Below are 18052 nucleotides of genomic sequence, written 5' to 3'. Positions count from 1 at the left end.
GAGAGTTTCAACAGATAGATAGATTTCAGAAAGCAGGAGACTAGAACAATGCACTAGGCAGGGCTGTCCATTGTCCCTTGTTTTGTTTGTATTAGTTACACCAACCTGGCTCAATAGGGCACAGTGATGGTGGAGCATGGTGCTTGAGATTATGCATAAGGTGATAGTATTTCATGCTTTGTTCAGGCAAAGATTCTGTCTACTGGGGATTTTGCCTTTTCACTAAAGACCATGTTAGCTAAAAGAAGAATAGCACTTCTTTGAGCTAGCCCTGTACCACCAAAATACGACCTATGAAAATCAATTGATAGGATTAGCGCTAGAAAAAAATTCCATAAAAGATGATAAACTGAAAAAATTACTTAGCTGAGTGGTAGGAAATGTTAACACAATTAACTAACCCCACAGCCTATGGTAAACTAACCTATCATACATAGATAGATATAAAATGTAGCACTAGCATCCATGAGGTAATTAATTAAGCATGTTTAGTTAGATCTAGAATGGAATATAAGGCATAGATGACTGAAGTTGCAAAGACATTGATTTAGGGTGTAGTAATGGGCAGGGAGAGAACATTATGCCTTGGATTGTTGTAACAAAGTGATGCAAAAGGGGGTGGTGATGGACGGAACATCTGAACCAATCAAACACTCACACCCAGTCAACAGATCTGGGTTTAATCCATCCCGTTCTTTAGCCCACTCTGCAACACCAGTTCAGACATGGCCTTATGCAAATCAGTTTGACCCTGTGCCTCATGGGAACAGTCCAGCCGAACTGCCAAGCCATGCCTTCCCTGGACCGGAAACAAGTTTCCCAGGACCGGTTTCTGGCATTACAGCCGTCTTCAGCCAGGCTTGCTTGAATCCAGTGGCAAAGTGATCAAGGGACTCACGTCTGAGCATACACTGCCAACTTATGGCAAACAAAGCGGTACAAAAGGGGGTGGTGATGGACGGAGCATCTGAGCCAATCAAACACTCACACCCAGTCAACAGATCTGGGTTTAATCCATCACCATTCTTTAGCCCACTCTGCTTAATTCCGGTCCATGGAAGACATGACTGATTTGCATCTGGCCATGTCTGAACTAGGGTGGCTTGGTGAGCAAAATAACGATGGATTAAACCCAGATCTGTGACTAGGGGTGAATGTTTTGCCATTGTGCAACATTCCGTCCATCATCTTGTGTTTTTTTTTTTTTAGATTGTTGCAACTGCAAAAGTAGAGTGGAGTATGATACACTGATTTGATCCCATGTGAATACATTGTCAGTGTTTATAAGTTTGTGCTTAATTGTTATTAAAACTCAATAACCATATTTAAAATACATTGGATTTGTTCTCCTCAAGTGAACGCCTTTTCCTTTCTTATTCCACTTTCAGATATGGAATCACCCTGATGTTCTACATGAAGCACTGCAAAAGGAAAACTTGGCTAATGAACATGATCTGGATGTGGATGATCTGGGCACCAATGCCAGCTGCAAGCCCCACAGTGTGAAAGTGAAGTTGGAGAACAATGCTGCAGGACTGCCAGGAGGCGAGACAACAAACAGCAAGTTCCTGCAGACTGTGGGTTTGAATCCTTTTCAGGAAAAGGCCCATCAGGTGGTCACTTACGAGTGGGTAAGTTTCTTGTGTAGGCAAAATGAGCGCAGTGGATTGTATGTATATTTGTTTATTTTGTCTTGGAAGCATTGCCAGCAAATATAAAGGTGTGTATTACCCAGGCATTGCTATTACCCATGTATTTCTATATCGGTCTTGCCTCTGTTGAGCTTGAGACAGTTGGCGGACATCCAGGCTGCTAGATCTTGCATGCAAGCTCTGAAGATGCCCGCCGATAGACCGGGTGCACGCGACAGGGAGATAACCAACTGCGTGTCGTCGGCATACGACACCATTCGGAGGCCGTAACTCTCTACCAAGGTGGCGATCGGGGCAACATAAAGGTTAAAAAGTGTTGGGCTCAGGGACGAACCCTGCGGCACTCCCTGGTCCAAAGAGATCCGTTCAGAGTAGTGGTCACCTTGCCTCACTTGGAAGCCTCGGCCAGTAAGAAATGAATATATCCATTTCAGCGCTGCTCCTCTCACCCCACCTTTGTTCAGACACTGTAGCAAGATGGAATGTGCTACAGTGTCGAACGCAGCGCTGAGGTCTAATAGAATTAGAGCCATGGTTTGTCCCTCATCTGCACCCTGCCTGAGGGATTCGGTGGCCCTAAGAAGGGCAGACTCCGTAGAATGACGGGCCGAAACCCGAATTGGGTAGGGTGAAGAAGGTTGCCTTCCTCCACATATTTCATGAGCTGTTTATTTACCACCTTCTCCGCTACCTTAGAGAAATAAGGCAGCAGAGAAATGGGGCGTAGATTGTCCAACTCTTCAAAGATAATGTTCGGCTTTTTGCGGAGGGGAAGCACCACGGCCTGTTTCCAATCCTCGGGAATTAAACTGGATCGGAAGGATACATCTAGCAAGTGTCTGATATAGGGTTCAAGGGTTTCCAAACTGTCACTCAACCTCTTTGGTGATGCAGGATCTCGGGGGGAACCAGATTTAACCGATCTGCAAATTTTAACTAGATTTTCCGGTGAGGGGATGGTAAAATTAAGTAGCAGATTTTGATCATCTTCCTCTGCTACTATGTCTGCAGGCTCTTCCGCTGCAGATGGTATTTCGGGAAAGGCCGAGTAAATCTTAGACACTTTTTCTCCAAAGTAGTTAGCAATGCGATTGCATGCAGCTACTGAATGGTCTTCATCTTGAGTAGAGATTTTTGGGGTGGCTAAGGACTTATATATGCTGAACAGTTCCCTGGCTGAGTTCTCTGCTCCGTGGATTCTGTCTGCATAGTATGTTGCTTTCTCTATCCGAATTTTATTATGATAGGTGCGTCTCTTAATGAGATAGGCCTCTTTCATCCGGTCATCATATGCCACTCTCCATAGTCTCTCTGCTCGTTTGCAATCCCTTTTTGCGCAGCGCAGCACCTCGCTGAATCAGGGAGCAGTTCTTTGTCTGTGGACGCTTTTAGTTGGCTGGCCCAATGGGTCAGTGCAGTCCAACGCAGCCATGATGCGGTTATTGAGCAGTTTGTTTGCCGTTGCCACATCATTGCCTCCTGGAGGCCCTTCCGCGGTGAGTGCCTTATTAATCTCTTGCAGGGAGAATCCTGCCCACCTGCGTCGAGGGTAGTTGAGAGGGGTGGGAGTAGTAGCTTTATACTTGGGCAATTGAATCACGAATGGGACAAGAGAGTGATCTGTCCAGGGCAGGGATACTGGGGGAGTGACTAAAACATCCTCCCAATTAGCAAATATGGGGTCTAACAGATGCCCATGATTGTGTTGGGAGCTGCCCCTTAAGCTCTAGCTGTAGGGTGTGAAGTTCTTCCCGGAACTCCACCGCTCCTTTGTCTTGTGGGTCTTGCAGATGCATGTTTAAATCTCCCAGCAACAGAAACTTGTCCCTTCTTATCGCTGTTTCTGTAACACACTCTAGAAGGTTGCCTTTAAACCTGGACATAGGTCCTGGTTGGCGGTAGACTAGCAGGCCTTTTATAGTCATACTTCCGTCAATTGTTATGGTAAAGATACCCGCCTCACATCCTGCCAAATTAATTGATTCTAGTTTGCAGGCCCATTGTTGTTTAAAGGCGATAGCAATTCCGCCTCCTCTGCCTACCGGTCTATCCAGGCGCACCATCTGATAGTCGTCTGGCAAAGCCTGAATGATATCGGGGTCAGAGTTGGCATCAAGCCAAGTTTCTGTGATAAACAACAGATCGGGGTGTTTATCAATGAGAAGGTCATACACGTCGTGTTTGTGACAGCTCAGCGATCTCACATTAACAAGGCCGCAGGACAGTGAGGGGTTGCGAACCTTGTTATGCTGTCGCTGTACAAAAGCGAAATTGGCAGTAACGACATCCATCAATCTCCCCTACTCTGATGCTGTGGTGCCCAAGGATGCACCTGTTAGAGGAAAAACTTACTAAATCACTCCTACTCCAAGTGCGTCTTGAAATTGGGCCAGGGGTTGGGGCTCTGGGTCGCGGACGGGCGCAGACGGGCTTGGCTTAGGCGCGGCTTCGGTGCGCATCCGGCGCGCCCGCTGCGCCAGCCCGCTGCGCCGTCTGGCCGGGATGCACATATTATAGGGTGTGAGGAGGGTGGGAGGGCGGCGCGACTAGAGCGCACCCCCAGCCCTACCTAAGATGGCGCCCACCGCCGCCAACAGCAATTTCACAAAAGACGGCTGGGCGAGGCAGGGAAGAGGAAATTCAGCGTATGAGAGAGGTGTCAGTGTACCTGTTTAAATTCCCCAGCTAAAATATCTATTTAGAACCCCCCAATTAAAATTCATAAAAACGCTGTCTTTGCCGTTTTAAACACAAATTCACCAGTACATATGCCAGGAAGTAGAATCCAAGTAAAAGCGCTCGCAGCCCTAGTGTCTCTCGCTAGGGAGAGCTCTAAAAAAAATCTCTCAGGACCTGTGCACATTCTGCCTATCCCATTGGTGCAATAAGGCTGTTTGGCAGTTCAGAGATAGACACTGTGCTCTCTTCAGGATGCAGCAGCAGCCATCAGATGCCATGTGTGACATTTTTAGCAAAGTGGACCTGCTCGGTGCTGCGGAAGGGGAAATTACATCTGAAGACCTCCCAGTGCACCAATCCTGTCCAGAAGTAATTAATCACCTCTAATCTAGAAGAACAGGATGTACCTTTGACCTCTACCAACACTGGGCTTTGAACTAAGTTGATGCCAGAGGTTGTGAGTTATGGATGAGCCACAAGAGCACCATGAATGTCTCAAAAAGCCACACACCAAAACGGATTACTGCTCCTCAGGGTGTCGGTCATCCAGTCCTGAACACAAAGTACTGATGTCTACAGGACCTTCGGGTTCCGGTTGACATTGAGACAAGGTATTTGAGCCGAAACAAGACAACCCAGAGCAATGTCTTTCATCAACCTCCAGCACCAAAAAGCCAAAGGACCCTTCCAAGTCGTAGGGCCCATTGGCATCTGCACATGATTTGGCTTTAAACCACCATCAGCCCCGAAAACCGCTACAGTGCTGAGACCGCCATCCACCACTAGCTCTGACTCTCAAATGCTGATCCTGGAAAGACTTTGGGAGAAAATTGATGAAAGACAAAGCCATACTTTCATCCACACTTGTACAGGGAAGAACTCTTCTAAGGATCCGAAGACTTCTGAGCCTCTACTCGGAAAGAGGAGGTTGGCCTCGAGGAGGAACTCTTGTGAAAAACTGCCTTAAAGCCTTATCCATAACTCAAATGGTTCAAGGACGCAACTACAAACCCCACCCCACATATTCCTTCTCCTCTCGATCGGGTCTACCTACACCTACATCATCCCTGTCCCATTATTGAGCAGAGTCTCCAACTTTTTCTTTTATACTGGTAACCCCAGTCCTTATACACTGCCAGAAGATTATAAGAGCCCATTCTCTCCTCACCCAGGAACTGTGGGAGGATTGACATAGACCATTAAGGGGGTCCAGACCTGGAACCAGGTCTTTCCCCCAGACGACAGTCACATTTGGTCATCGAAAGACCAGCATCATACCACAAGAAAGACATGCATACTTACCCTGAGGAACATTATTTCCTGGTAGAGAACCTATCGAAATCTGAATGTTCAATGCAGCTCCTACCTATATTAAAAAGGATGCCCCAATCTGCTACCGATACCTTAAAAGCGCCATTCCGATCCTAGGTGGTTACTGCTAGGGTGGAGAAAAAGTTTAAACCTTCTCCCTCAGGCTACAACTAGATAATGTGCCACCTGCGATGCCCCCACCCTGTCGTATAAAGAGATTAAGAGGTTAGAAGTTGCAGGTAAGAGGACCTCCCAGAGCAAATTTGGAAAAGAGGTGGAGGAAATCTGAGCACGAAATCATTTCCAGTCCCACTTTACGATATGCATTGGATACCACTAAAACTGCAGTTAGAGAGGTACACCCATCAGTTATTTTATACCGTCATTCATGGCTTTGCATCTCAGGTTTTGCAGCGTGAATCTTTCTGGATTCACTATGCTGTGCATATTCCGCGGTCTTGTGGTTGGGTCCGGATTCGTAGTCTTTTCTCTCTTTTTTTTTTTTTTTTTGTGGCCCAGGTGGGCGTCGGCGTCACCCTTCCTTGGGTGTATTTCCGGTGACGTCGGCATGCTTCCTGCGGAAGCTCCCATCCCTGGGCGCCATCTTCAGATTCTTTTTTCCGCGGTCGGGTCTGGATCGTTCCCGTTGGGCTCCAGACATTTTTGGAGAAAGTACTGCAAAGCGAGAAGTTCGAGAAGAAATTAAAAGAAGAAGACCAAGGAAGACTTCGCAGACCATTGGCGAAGAGAGAAGGAGGAGAGAACGTCGAGAACTTCGACGATCATCAACGTCCACGCGGTCAGGGAAGCCTGAAACGCTCGAGGATGGACAACACGCCGTTCAAGTTCTGCCCGAATTGCAGACACAAGTACGCGCAGAAAGATCAGCACCCGGTGTGCAACCTTTGCCTACCGGTGGACCACAGAACCGAAGACTGCAACGCCTGCTCCGTCTTCGCCGCGAAGACCCTTCGTGTGAGGAAGAGCCAGAGGGTAGCACACGCCACCCTCGGAGGAAAAGCCCCGACGCCTTCGCTGTACGACCTGGGGATGTCCTCAGAGGAAGAGGACAACGCTGCCGCCGAACACGACAGCTACACGGTCGTAGAGACCGATCCCAAGAAGACGCCTGATAAGGTAGGAGACTCGACGTCCCACAAGAGCACGAGAGACCCTGAGTCTCGAAAGAACGAGGGCCAGACCCCGAAGGCGCCGACGCAGCGACATCTGCAGTCCGCGACCGCACACAGGCCCAGCGGATCCTCAGAGAAGGAGTCCCTGGCGCCGAGAGCTGTAGAACAGCAGAAGGCTCCGAAGATCGCCTCCGAAAGGGGCCGGGCTGTTGAGCAGCAGAAGGCGCCGAAGATCGTCTCCGAAAGGGACCGATCGGCGTCGAGGGAGAAAGACCCGAAAGCTTTGACGACGTCCAAGGACCCGAAGCCAAGTTCGACGTCCAAACCTTCGACGCCGAGAGTCTCGCCGCCGAGCCAGGTGACGAAGAGAGGGGCCGAGCGTTCCGAGGCCGAGAACGCGGCCGAAAGGGAAAAGAAAAGACGGCGTTTGGAGGCCGAGATGGCGAGCATCGTGCAGCGGAAGAAGGATTTCGACGCAGAGATGAGTACCTTTACAATTCCACACAAGACCAAGCACGTGGTGCTAGATCTGGTCGAAGAGGAAGAAGAACTCGGCGACGGACATGGCCCGGCCGCCGAGATGGTCGACGACCAGGGAGATGAGGAGAATCCCTACGAGGATTACGGCTATGACGAGGAGGAGGGCAGTAGGTTTGACGCCGAGTCGGCCACCTCTGACCCCATCGAGGAGGATTACCTGGATATCGACACCGAGAGCCCGGAGGAGGCGGTCGACACATACCCCTCGAGGCCCTCGCCGCCTGACGACATCGGGGCATACAATTCGGCGATACAATCTGCCGCAGCGGCATTTAGGTTAAAGCTCGACGAGGAGAAGCAGAAAGCAGACTTCCTGCTCGAGACTTTGCTCCCAACACAGACAAGGAGCCAGTTCCTCCCAATGCTCGAGAGCGTCTTGGCTCAAGGACAAGAAGCATTCAAGGAGCCCGCAACATGCAAGGCGGTAACCCCTAGAACAGAGAAAAAATACAAACACTCCACGAAGGACCCGGCCTACATTCGAGGCGAGGTCTCCGCAGACTCCATTATCACGGCCACGGCTAGGAAGAGGGCCAACGTATCCACTACCTCGGGCCCACCACCGGATAAGGAGAGCAAGAGGATGGATCTGGTGGGCAGAAGGATCGAACGGAATGCTGCGACCCACTGGCGCATGGCTAACTCCAACGCTCTTCTAAACAGGCACATGTACCAGATCATGGACGGCCTGGGGCACTTGGTGAAGGACCTACCCCAGGAGGCCAGGCAGAAGGCCGAGATGTTGGTCGAAGAGGGGAAAAATGCGGCAAATTCTTGCCTTAAGACGGCCCTGGACGGGGCAGACACCGCCAGCAGGCTGATGATGATGGGTGTCACGGAAAGGAGACACGCCTGGCTCAGGATTTCTGGGTTCAAACCCGAGGTGCAACACAGTATCCTCAACACACCGTTCAACGGCGACACGCTCTTCGGGGCAACTGTGGACGAGAAACTCAGCCAGCTCAAGAAAGATAATGAGACGGCAAGGTCTATGGGGGCGTTGCAGTTCAGGGGCAACAGAAGAGGCACCCCGTCACGGAGGCCCGGCGGGAGAGGTGGAAACCAACCAGGTACATCACACCAGGTTTTCCAGCAAACGCACCAGGCAGACTCACAGGGACAGCAAGGTCAGCAGAAACAGTCCTGGCAGTACCAACCAAGAGGTCAGTCCTTTCGAGGAAGAAACGGACGTGGCCAGAATAGGAGAGGGGGGCAGCAGCCCTCCTCGAAGTGACTCCACAGAACCCTGGGTGCCCAGCCACAGAAAGGACCCGGGGGGGCACCACGTACCAAGGGGTCGGGACAATCAGAACACCTACGACCACATGACACCAGTGGGAGGAAGATTGCAATTTTACCTCCAGGAATGGAGAGAAATCACATCAGACAAATGGATCCTAAACATCATCCAATTCGGGTATTGCCTGGAATTGGAGAAAAGGCCAACAAGCAGGAAACCAAGGGGAAGACCGCCAGCAGGAGACCAGCTGGCGAGGCTTCAGGAAGAAGTAAAGGAACTTCTGCAAAAACGGGCCATAGAGCGAGTCCCATTCAAGGAAAGGAACAAGGGAGTCTACTCGACGTACTTCCTGGTACCAAAGGTAGACGACAAGATGAGGCCCATCCTAGACCTGAGGTTCCTCAACAAATTCATAAGAACACAGAAATTCAAAATGACCTCCCTGCAGGAGGTGCTACCGCAACTGCAGGTCGGAGACTTCATGGTCACGATAGACCTCAAGGACGCCTACTTGCACATACCGATGAACAAAAAGCACAAACATATGCTCAGGTTCACAATCGGGGGAGGCCACTACCAGTTCACAACGCTGGCCTTCGGACTCAAATCAGCACCAAGGGTATTCACGAAGTGCCTCGCAGCAGTTGCTGCACACCTACGAAGACAGGGGATACACGTATACCCTTATCTAGACGACTGGTTGGTGAAGGCGAGTTCGTACCAAAGGTGCAAACACCACGCACAGACAGTGACGAGCACACTCATAAACCTGGGGTTCTCCGTCCATTGGGAAAAATCGTCAATGGAACCGGAGCAAGTGAAGACCTTCCTGGGGGCAGTGATCAACACCGTGCAGGCCAAGGTGTTCCCCAGCGAGAAGAGAGCAAGGGCGCTGGTCAAGGAAACTCGCCTCTACCGGAAGGGGCAAGCTCTGACAGCGAGGACGGCGAGCAAGATCATGGGGATGATGGCATCATGCATCCACCTGGTGCCGAATGTGCGGCTACACATGAGACCCATGCAGGAATGGCTCCAGGAACAGTGGTCACAGGCGTCAGGCAGTTGGGAGGATCTTGTGGTGGTGACGCACGCAGTGCAAAGGGAGATGACATGGTGGACCATGGAGAACCTAACAAGGGGAAAGCCTCTAACACCCCCAACTCCGACAGTGACCATCACCACAGACGCATCCCTGAAGGGATGGGGCGCTCACATGGAGGAGCTCAAAGTGAGAGGACTGTGGACGCCAGCAGATGCGACAAAGCATATCAATTACCTAGAATTGAAGACAATCTTCCTTGCACTGAAAGCCTTCCAGACAAGACTGTACAAGCAAAGGGTGTTACTGCAGACAGACAACACCACGGCGATGTTCTACATCAACAAGCAGGGTGGAACACAGTCAACAACGCTTTCAACACTGGCACAGGAGATATGGAGATGGGCCATCCCTCTACAGATAGACCTGCTAGCCATACACCTACCAGGGAAGGAGAACATTCAGGCAGACTGGCTGAGCAGACAGACATCGGCATCCCACGAGTGGGAGCTCAATGCTCAGGAAACGAGGTGGTTATTCAACAGGTGGGGAACGCCATCAGTGGACCTGTTTGCAACACGCCAGAATGCGAAATGCCAGTACTTCGCATCCAGACTACCCGAAAAGGGGTCCCTTGGGAATGCCCTATGGATAGATTGGTCCGGGACATTTGCCTACGCTTTTCCCCCGATACCACTGATACACCGAGTACTGAGCAAGTGCAGAGCGAGCAAGATGACCCTGATACTGGTCGCGCCACAGTGGGCGAGGCAGACATGGTACTCGCAGATCATGGAGATGTCACAGAGTGCACCCCACAGATTCGGCAGAAGAAAGGACCTGCTCTCCATGCAGAACGGAGAGGTGCTGCACCCAGAGCCAGAGACCATGAGCCTAGTAGCATGGCTCCTGAGGACATAGAGTTTGCACATTTGAGACTGCCAGAGAGCACCCTCAGGGTCCTTCGGGAGGCACGGAGGCCGAGCACACGGCGGTGCTATGTCGCAAAATGGAAAAGATACACGATGTGGTGCAAACGTGAACAACTTCACAAGAAAATGAAGAAAGACTCCACAGTGCTGCGATACCTGACACACTTGCTGGACAAAAAACTCAGTTCATCCTCCTTGAGGGTTCACTTAGCGGCTATAGTAGCCTACACAAGGGGTGAGATGGGCAGGAGCTTCTTCACATCCCAGGTTGTCAAGAGGTTCCTGGAAGGAGCGAAGAGGATCGCACCGCCCAAGCGGGTGCCACCACCAGCATGGAACCTGAACGTAGTTCTCACGGAACTCATGAAGGAGCCCTTTGAACCACTGCACAGGGCCTCCTTAAAGATGCTAACCATGAAAACAGCCTTCCTAGTTGCTATAACGTCATTACGCAGAGTAAGCGAACTACAAGCACTGACGCTACAGGAACCCTACATACAAATACATAGTGATAGGGTTGTGATGAGGACGGACCCACACTTCATGCCGAAGGTGGTCTCCAGGTTCCACATGAACCAGTCCATACAGATACCGAGTTTTTTCCAAAAACCAACCAATAGCGCTGAGCGAGCTCTGCACACCTTAGACGCCAGAAGGGCGGTCATGCATTACATTGAAAGGACAAAGGAGCACAGAAAAACGAAGCAGTTCTTTGTGTCATTCGCCAACAGTTACATGGGCAAAGCAGTAACGAAGAACACTATTGCACGATGGATAGCACAGACGATTCAGCTCTGCCACAACAGGGCAGGACAGGAACTAGACGAGGGAGTGCGTGCACACTCCACTAGGAAGAAGGGGGCCACAATAGCCTTCCTGGCTAACACGCCCATACAAGACATATGCCTGGCGGCAACATGGGCTTCAGTGCACACGTTCACAAAACACTACTGCGTGGATGTGCAGATGAACAAGGAAGCGCAAGTCGGACAAAAGGTGCTCCAGCACATATTCAGACACCAGAACTCATCTTCCACCCAGCCGCCACGGAAATGAGAAACCGCTACAAAATCTATGCACAGCATAGTGAATCCAGAAAGATTCACGCTGCAAAACGAATAGTTTCTTACCTGTCGGTGTAGTTTTGCAGCTTGATGATCTTTCTGGATTCACTAGCGAACCCACCCACCTCCGCCAGAAAGATGAGGCTGGAGAGAAAAGGGGTGGTCAAAAAAAAAAAAAAAAAAAAAGAAGATGAAGAGATAAAATGGATTTTACATACAAGGCGGTTAAGGAAAAATCACCTACATAGAACATTGCCATCACTTCGGAAACGAAGGAAACACGAAAAAAAGAATCCGAAGATGGCGCCCAGGGATGGGAGCTTCCGCAGGAAGCATGCCGACGTCACCGGAAATACACCCAAGGAAGGGTGACGCCGACGCCCACCTGGGCCACAAAAAAAAAAAAAAAAAGAGAGAAAAGACTACGAATCCGGACCCAACCACAAGACCGCGGAATATGCACAGCATAGTGAATCCAGAAAGATCATCAAGCTGCAAAACTACACCGACAGGTAAGAAACTATTCGTTATAAGTCAGAGGTTCACAAAACCTCATTAACCTAGTGGCGAGCATCTCTTCGGCACACATGTAGATGAGATGGTCGAGAAAATAAAAAAGATACATAGATAGCCAAGAGTATGGGGGCATTCAAACACCTAATAAGGACTACTTTCGTGGGGGGCAATCTAGGGTATAGCAAAGACCACCTCTCCTGAACATCCGCAGTCATACCAATGACTGCAGTAATCTACTACCAGCAAGGAGGCAGGAGTTGTACTGGGGACATAACGGGGTAATAACTCTCAACAGTGGCAGAGGAAGAGGCAATCTACCAAAGGAACTGTATCTCAAAGCATTGACTCACAATGCATGCCTCTGATCACACATCACCTAATGGGGGAATATTGCAGGAGTTTCGAGTACATTGGGAGGAAAACTCCTCCGATAGTTGCATTCAAGGTATCCGCCAACAAAGGAGTCTAGAGTTTGTCTCATCCCTACCAAACATTGCACCCTGTGTTCCCAACCTAAGCGCAGAACATCTCTGCCTTCTCCAAGAGGAAGTGTGCATGAACCTGCACAAAGGAGGTGGCCTTTCAAGACCTTGGGCAAGGGTTTACTGCCTATAGTTTCTACTCACCAAAAATAATAGCTCGTGCAGGACAATTCTTGAACTAAGGCTTCTCAACAAATGCATTCTCTTGGAAACATTTTCATATGACAACCCTTCAGGATCTTATCCTTCTGCTGCAGCAAGGTTACTTCTTGGCTGTCCTAGATCTGTAGTACACCTACTTCCACATAACCATCCATCCACCTCATCAGTGTTGTCACTTTGTTGTAATTGGACAACTCTACCAATTATTAGAGGCTCAAGGTTGTTTGCAAAATGCCTAGTGGTTTTAGATGCTTACCTCAGATGGGAAGACATGTTTTCTATCTAGACGTTTGTCGATAAAGAGCTCACAGGCAGGTCGCACTGCGTATCATACACTCAAGCTTTCATCTATCTGCTCCACAGCGTGGGATTTACAATAAATGTCACCAAGTCCCATCTTCAGCTCTAAAAATGTAGCCCTTTCTAGGTTTAATCCTCAACACAATCACAGCAAATCTTAACCCAACCCTCAGAGTGCTAGATTTCCAGCTGCTACTTGTAAGAAAGTGGCTCTGTGTATACTGGACCAAAGTAAGGTACAATGTGTACAGAGTCCACAGGCCCTGGAAGTTTGGCAGAGGCTAAAGTTAGATATAACCTTATTCTCTAAAGTGGTAGCTTGGTCGAGCAGTAAGGCAGTATCAGAGGACAGTGTAAAGCATTTGTTGTACACACTCAAGTCAGCAAATGGTCTCACACACTCAAAAACTGAACTCTAGGCTAATTGTTTTGTATCAAAATATATAGTTTTATTTTAGAACCAACAAGGTATCAAAATACACTTACTCAGAATGAATTACTTTTGTTTAAATACTTTGCAAATAGGCAATAGACTTTTTAAGTACAGTAGTTACATTTGTTGCAATGGGCAACACAATATCAAACACAATGCAACATTGATCTCAATAGGAATTTCTAGTTAAATGCAATTAGTTACTTTATGTAACCTCAGGACTGGATCCTAGATTCAGTCCTGGGACCTCTCCTGTAAACAGTTGAGTAAAAGCGTTTGGGTTACAGTAGTGATTTGTAAGGAATATTATTGTATTTTAAAAGTTGACACGTAGAATCTTTTTCACATAGTATCTCCAGTGTTATCTTATGGGAGGAAATTCACTTAGCAGGTAAGTAGTGTTATCGTTCCTTTTTCTTACTCAGTGGTGGAACCTGGATCCAGCACTGGTGCATCTATGTCCTGTAAACAGTTGAAAGAATGCATTTATGTCATACAGTCGATTTTTAAGGAATATTTGTAGTTTGTGAAAATCGACACTTAGAAACTTTTCTGGTGAAAACAAGACAATGGGTTCCTATGGAAGGAAATACAAGTTACTGGTAAGGACGGTTAAAATTACTTTTCAGGGTCAGTGCTGGGCTGAAAGATGCAGGTGAGTAAATCGCAATTCGTTATTCAGCCGATTTTAGGTGAATATTTTAAAGTTTAAAAACTACACACTTGGAAGAATTTCCAAGTGAAACCAGTCAATGTTACCCTATGGAAGAAAAGTGAGTGCAGTTAGGTACAGTTGGTACACCCTCAGCGGCACAGGGGCAGCTGGATGCAGAGGTAGTTAGGCCCAATGTTATCCAATGAGAGGCAGGGGGCCTGCGGTTGGTGGCTGCTGGCTAGTAGGCCATGCGGCTGTGTAATGTAATGTAATGTAAAGGACATTTCTACCTCGCGACTTTCACTCCAAGGAGTATCTTGGCGCTCACACAACTCAGATGGAGGAGTTGGAAGGGAAAGGGGTGTCCTAAGTTCTAAACAAACACTACACTAAGGTCCTACAAGTGGTGTCAGGCAAAGAGAAAATCCAAGTTTTTAATGCCTTCCTGAAGGGGGCTTCTTGAGAAAATGACAGCAAGAAAAGAGGAAGTTTGTTCCAGGCTTTAGTACCCAGTACGAAAAGGGATTTGCCACCCTTTGTGGCCAGCTTGAAATGAGGGGGAGTAAATAGGTACTGGCGAGCAGATCTCAGACAACGCGTTGGGTGATATCTTTTAAACCCGTTGCATAAATAGGTTGGGCCTCGTTGGTGAAATGCCCTAAAAGGGATTAGAAGAAGTTTAAACAATATTCTTTTACCTATTGGCAGCCAATGGAGGGTGTTTAGTGCTGCTGAGGCTGATGACTTACGGGGCAGACGCAGTACAAGGCGGGCTGCCGCATTTTGGACCATTTGTAATTTGTGGGGAACAGTTTTGTTAGCTCCAACGTATAGTCCATTACAATAGTCCAGCCTAGAACTTATTAAGGCCACTGCGACTGTTTTCCTCGCCGATAGTGGGAGTAGATCAAAAAACGTCCTTAGTGCTTTTATGATCTGAAAGCACATGCCTGCTACTGCTACAGCCTGGGGTTTAAAAGATAGTTGGTTGTCGAATTTGATGCCCAGATTGCGGGCGGATGCAATTGTATTGGGGGGCACTTCAGCTTCCGCTGGCCAGCACACTGTTGGGGAAAAAAGATTGTGATTCCCTATGGGTAGGATTTCGGTTTTTCCGGCGTTGCACTTTAAATGGTTGTTCGTCATCCATTTAAAAGTTGCTGCAAGACAGTCCTTAAGATCTTCCTCGGCACCTGGCCGCTCCCTATCCAACACCAGTATAAGTTGGGTGTCGTCAGCGTATGAAATGGAACTGATCTTGAATGACGCGATCAGTTTCATCAGGGGTACCATATATAGGTTGAAGAGAACAGGGCTCAAGCTAGAGCCCTGAGGAACCCCTGAGCTGACGTCTTTGGCCTCAGACTGATATGGGCCTAGCACTGTTATTTGGCGTCTGTTGGCAAGGAAGTTCCTACACCATGCCAAAACCTGTCCTCCTACCCCTGCGGCAGCCAACCGGTCCACTAAGATGTTATGTGAAACCGTATCGAAGGCTGCCGACAGATCAAGTAGGATAAGGACAGCCTTCTTTCCTTGATCCATTGCTGCCCTTAATGTTTCTGCGGTGAAGAGTAAGGCTGATTCGGTAGAATGTTCTGACCGGAATCCTGACTGATTAGGATGGAGAACGTTATTCTTCTCCAAAAAGTTAGTCAGTTGACTATTGACAAACTTTTCAGTCAGTTTGAATAGAATGGGTAACAAGGAAATTGGGCGCAGGTTGGAGAGGGTAGTAGGATCGGCAAGGGCCTTTTTTTGGAGAGGCTTAACAGCTGCAAGTTTCCAGTCATTAGGGATACTTGCCGTAGTTAAAGAGGAATTAATAATCCTGTTGATCATTGGATTAACCATCTCTATTAAAAGATGCAACACCGGAGGGGGACAGGGATCGAAAGGAGATCCCGATTTGCTGGCTAAAATCGCTTTAGCAGTTTCCTCCAAGGATACTGGGGCGAAATCATCAAAGCAGGGGGAAGTTATCGTCTCCACTAACTCTTCAACATCCATCGTCGCAGTTGCTCCTGATGGAAAGGTCTTTGTGATAGCCAGGATCTTATTATCAAAGTAATCAGATATCGCGTTACAGAGATCCTGCGATGGAGGAATCTCTTGCGATAGAGCTGAAGGATTCATGAAATCCTTGACAATCTTAAAAATTGCTTTTTGTTCCTGGCCTGCCGTAAATATGGCCTGTAGATAGTGTGTTTTTTTTGCGGATTTTATTCCTGCATGATACTTCCGTCTCGCTGCTATATAGATGGTACGTGCAGCGGTGTCGTAATTTCGACGCCACCTCCGTTCCAGTGTTTTAACTTCACCTAGTTCAAGCTTTAAAGTTGTTGAAAACCAAGGGGCGTTCTTTTTAGTCTTCCTGGGTTTAAGGTTCTCATTTCTGGATGATTTTAGCAGAGTTCCCGCTCCAGCAATCCAGTCACAAAAGGTCTGATTGTCTGTCGAGGTAAGATCGACTAGGACTGGCGTACTGTCTTTAAGTTTCTCAATAACGTCAGGTCTGCTAGCTAATGACTTCCAATCCGGGATAGTTTTAGTTTTAGGTTTGTTATTACACTTTGAAGGGTTTATAGTGGGTTTCAAAATCCCAGCTATGTTGAAAGGGATTAAAAAATGGTCTGTCCATACCTGAGGGCAAGGGGATTTAGCTGTCAGGTTAGGGTAATTGGAACAGATGCAATCTAATAGATGCCCTGCCTGGTGGGTGGGTTCCCGGTTCACAAGAGTAAGGCCTAACACTTCGATTGTATCCATAAAGCAGCTAACCCCAGAATCATTTGGGGACTCAAGGTGCAGGTTAAGGTCACCCAGTACAGAAAAATTGGAGAATCTGAGTGTTAAGTCACTCAGCACATCGCCTACTGTGCCCAAGAACTTTGAAGGAGGGCCCGGGGGGCGATAGATAAGGACCCCAGAGAAAACAAAAGTATCATGGATTTCCAAGGAGAATACTAATGCTTCTGCCTCTTTTATTTCCGTCAGTTCTTGAGTGGAACATTTAAAGGTGTTTCGATAAATAATTGCAAGACCTCCTCCCCCTTGTCCATGTCTATCCAAACGCTGGATAAGGAAGTTATGAGGAAGGGCTATGGCTAGGGCGGGATTACACCACAGCTTTAGCCACGTTTCTGTGACCAAAAGCCAGTCCAAACGTGATTCAGTGATGAGATCATAAATGTTCTGGGCATTTTTCGCTAAGGAGCGTGCATTGATTAAACCACCCGCACTAAAATAGTCAGAGGGTGTCTCTATTGAGGGTTCAGGAATTAATGTCGTGTGACAATGGGCACAGCAGACAGGGCCATGCCAGCTTTGCGGAAGTATAGCACAATTACAAGGTGGTTTGGGCCCTTGAAAAGATAACAAAAAGTCACGTGACATACCTGAATCTAAGAATTACGAGTAGGCAGTAAAAAGTTGCTCAGAATCTCCCGCCTTTCACGCCTCCTCAGCGCTGACGGGCGCAGACGGGCAGACTCTGGCTTGACTCAGGCGCGAGTTAGGCGCTTCCGCTGCGCGTCACCGCTGTGCGGGAGGTGTGAGCATTAAGTATAGGCTCACCTGATCTCCTATCTGAGCACTAGAGCGCTCAGGCAAGTGGCACGCTGAAGGTCCCAACACCCCCAGGATGGCGGCAAGTCGCCACGAGTAGGCAATGAAAAAAACGATTTACTCCGCTCTACAAGCGGTGGGGGCACAATTATGATGCAGGTATGTGGGCGCGATAATAGTCTTTAAAATCAGGGGCTAAGAACATAAATTACAACAAAGATAAGAAAAGCGGTATTTTTTCAAATAGAATTAGCGCTGCACGCCTTGTTACACGCTAGCAATAACGCGCATTCAGAATAAAGGTACACCTTTCCCAAAGGGAGCTGGGCTCCTTGTCACCTTCTCAG

At 48.4% G+C, this 18052-nt stretch overlaps 2 protein-coding genes across 3 annotated transcripts in view; both read left to right on the top strand.

Moving 5' to 3' along the window:
* LOC147692653 (uncharacterized) overlaps nucleotides 1–6311 on the top strand; it is a 273896-nt gene extending 267585 nt beyond the window's left edge. Inside the window, exon 2 of the mRNA XM_086938838.1 lies at nucleotides 6253–6311. The gene's annotated coding sequence lies outside the window, so the exon portion shown is untranslated. The remainder of the gene's footprint in view (nucleotides 1–6252) is intronic.
* Nucleotides 1–18052, top strand: part of RAD54L2 (RAD54 like 2) — a 1034525-nt gene that overhangs the window by 560988 nt on the left and 455485 nt on the right. For both annotated transcript variants that reach the window (XM_086938836.1, XM_086938837.1), the window contains exon 12: nucleotides 1389–1631. In XM_086938836.1, coding sequence (XP_086794962.1) covers nucleotides 1389–1631 — 243 coding nt within the window. The remainder of the gene's footprint in view (nucleotides 1–1388; nucleotides 1632–18052) is intronic.

The sequence above is a fragment of the Lissotriton vulgaris genome, chromosome 9 (genome assembly GCF_964263255.1).
Source record: "Lissotriton vulgaris chromosome 9, aLisVul1.2, whole genome shotgun sequence".
In the NCBI taxonomy this organism is placed as follows: domain Eukaryota; kingdom Metazoa; phylum Chordata; class Amphibia; order Caudata; family Salamandridae; genus Lissotriton; species Lissotriton vulgaris.
The sequence above is the reverse complement of the archived record's forward strand: the minus strand, read 5'-3'. Positions and strand labels throughout refer to the sequence as shown.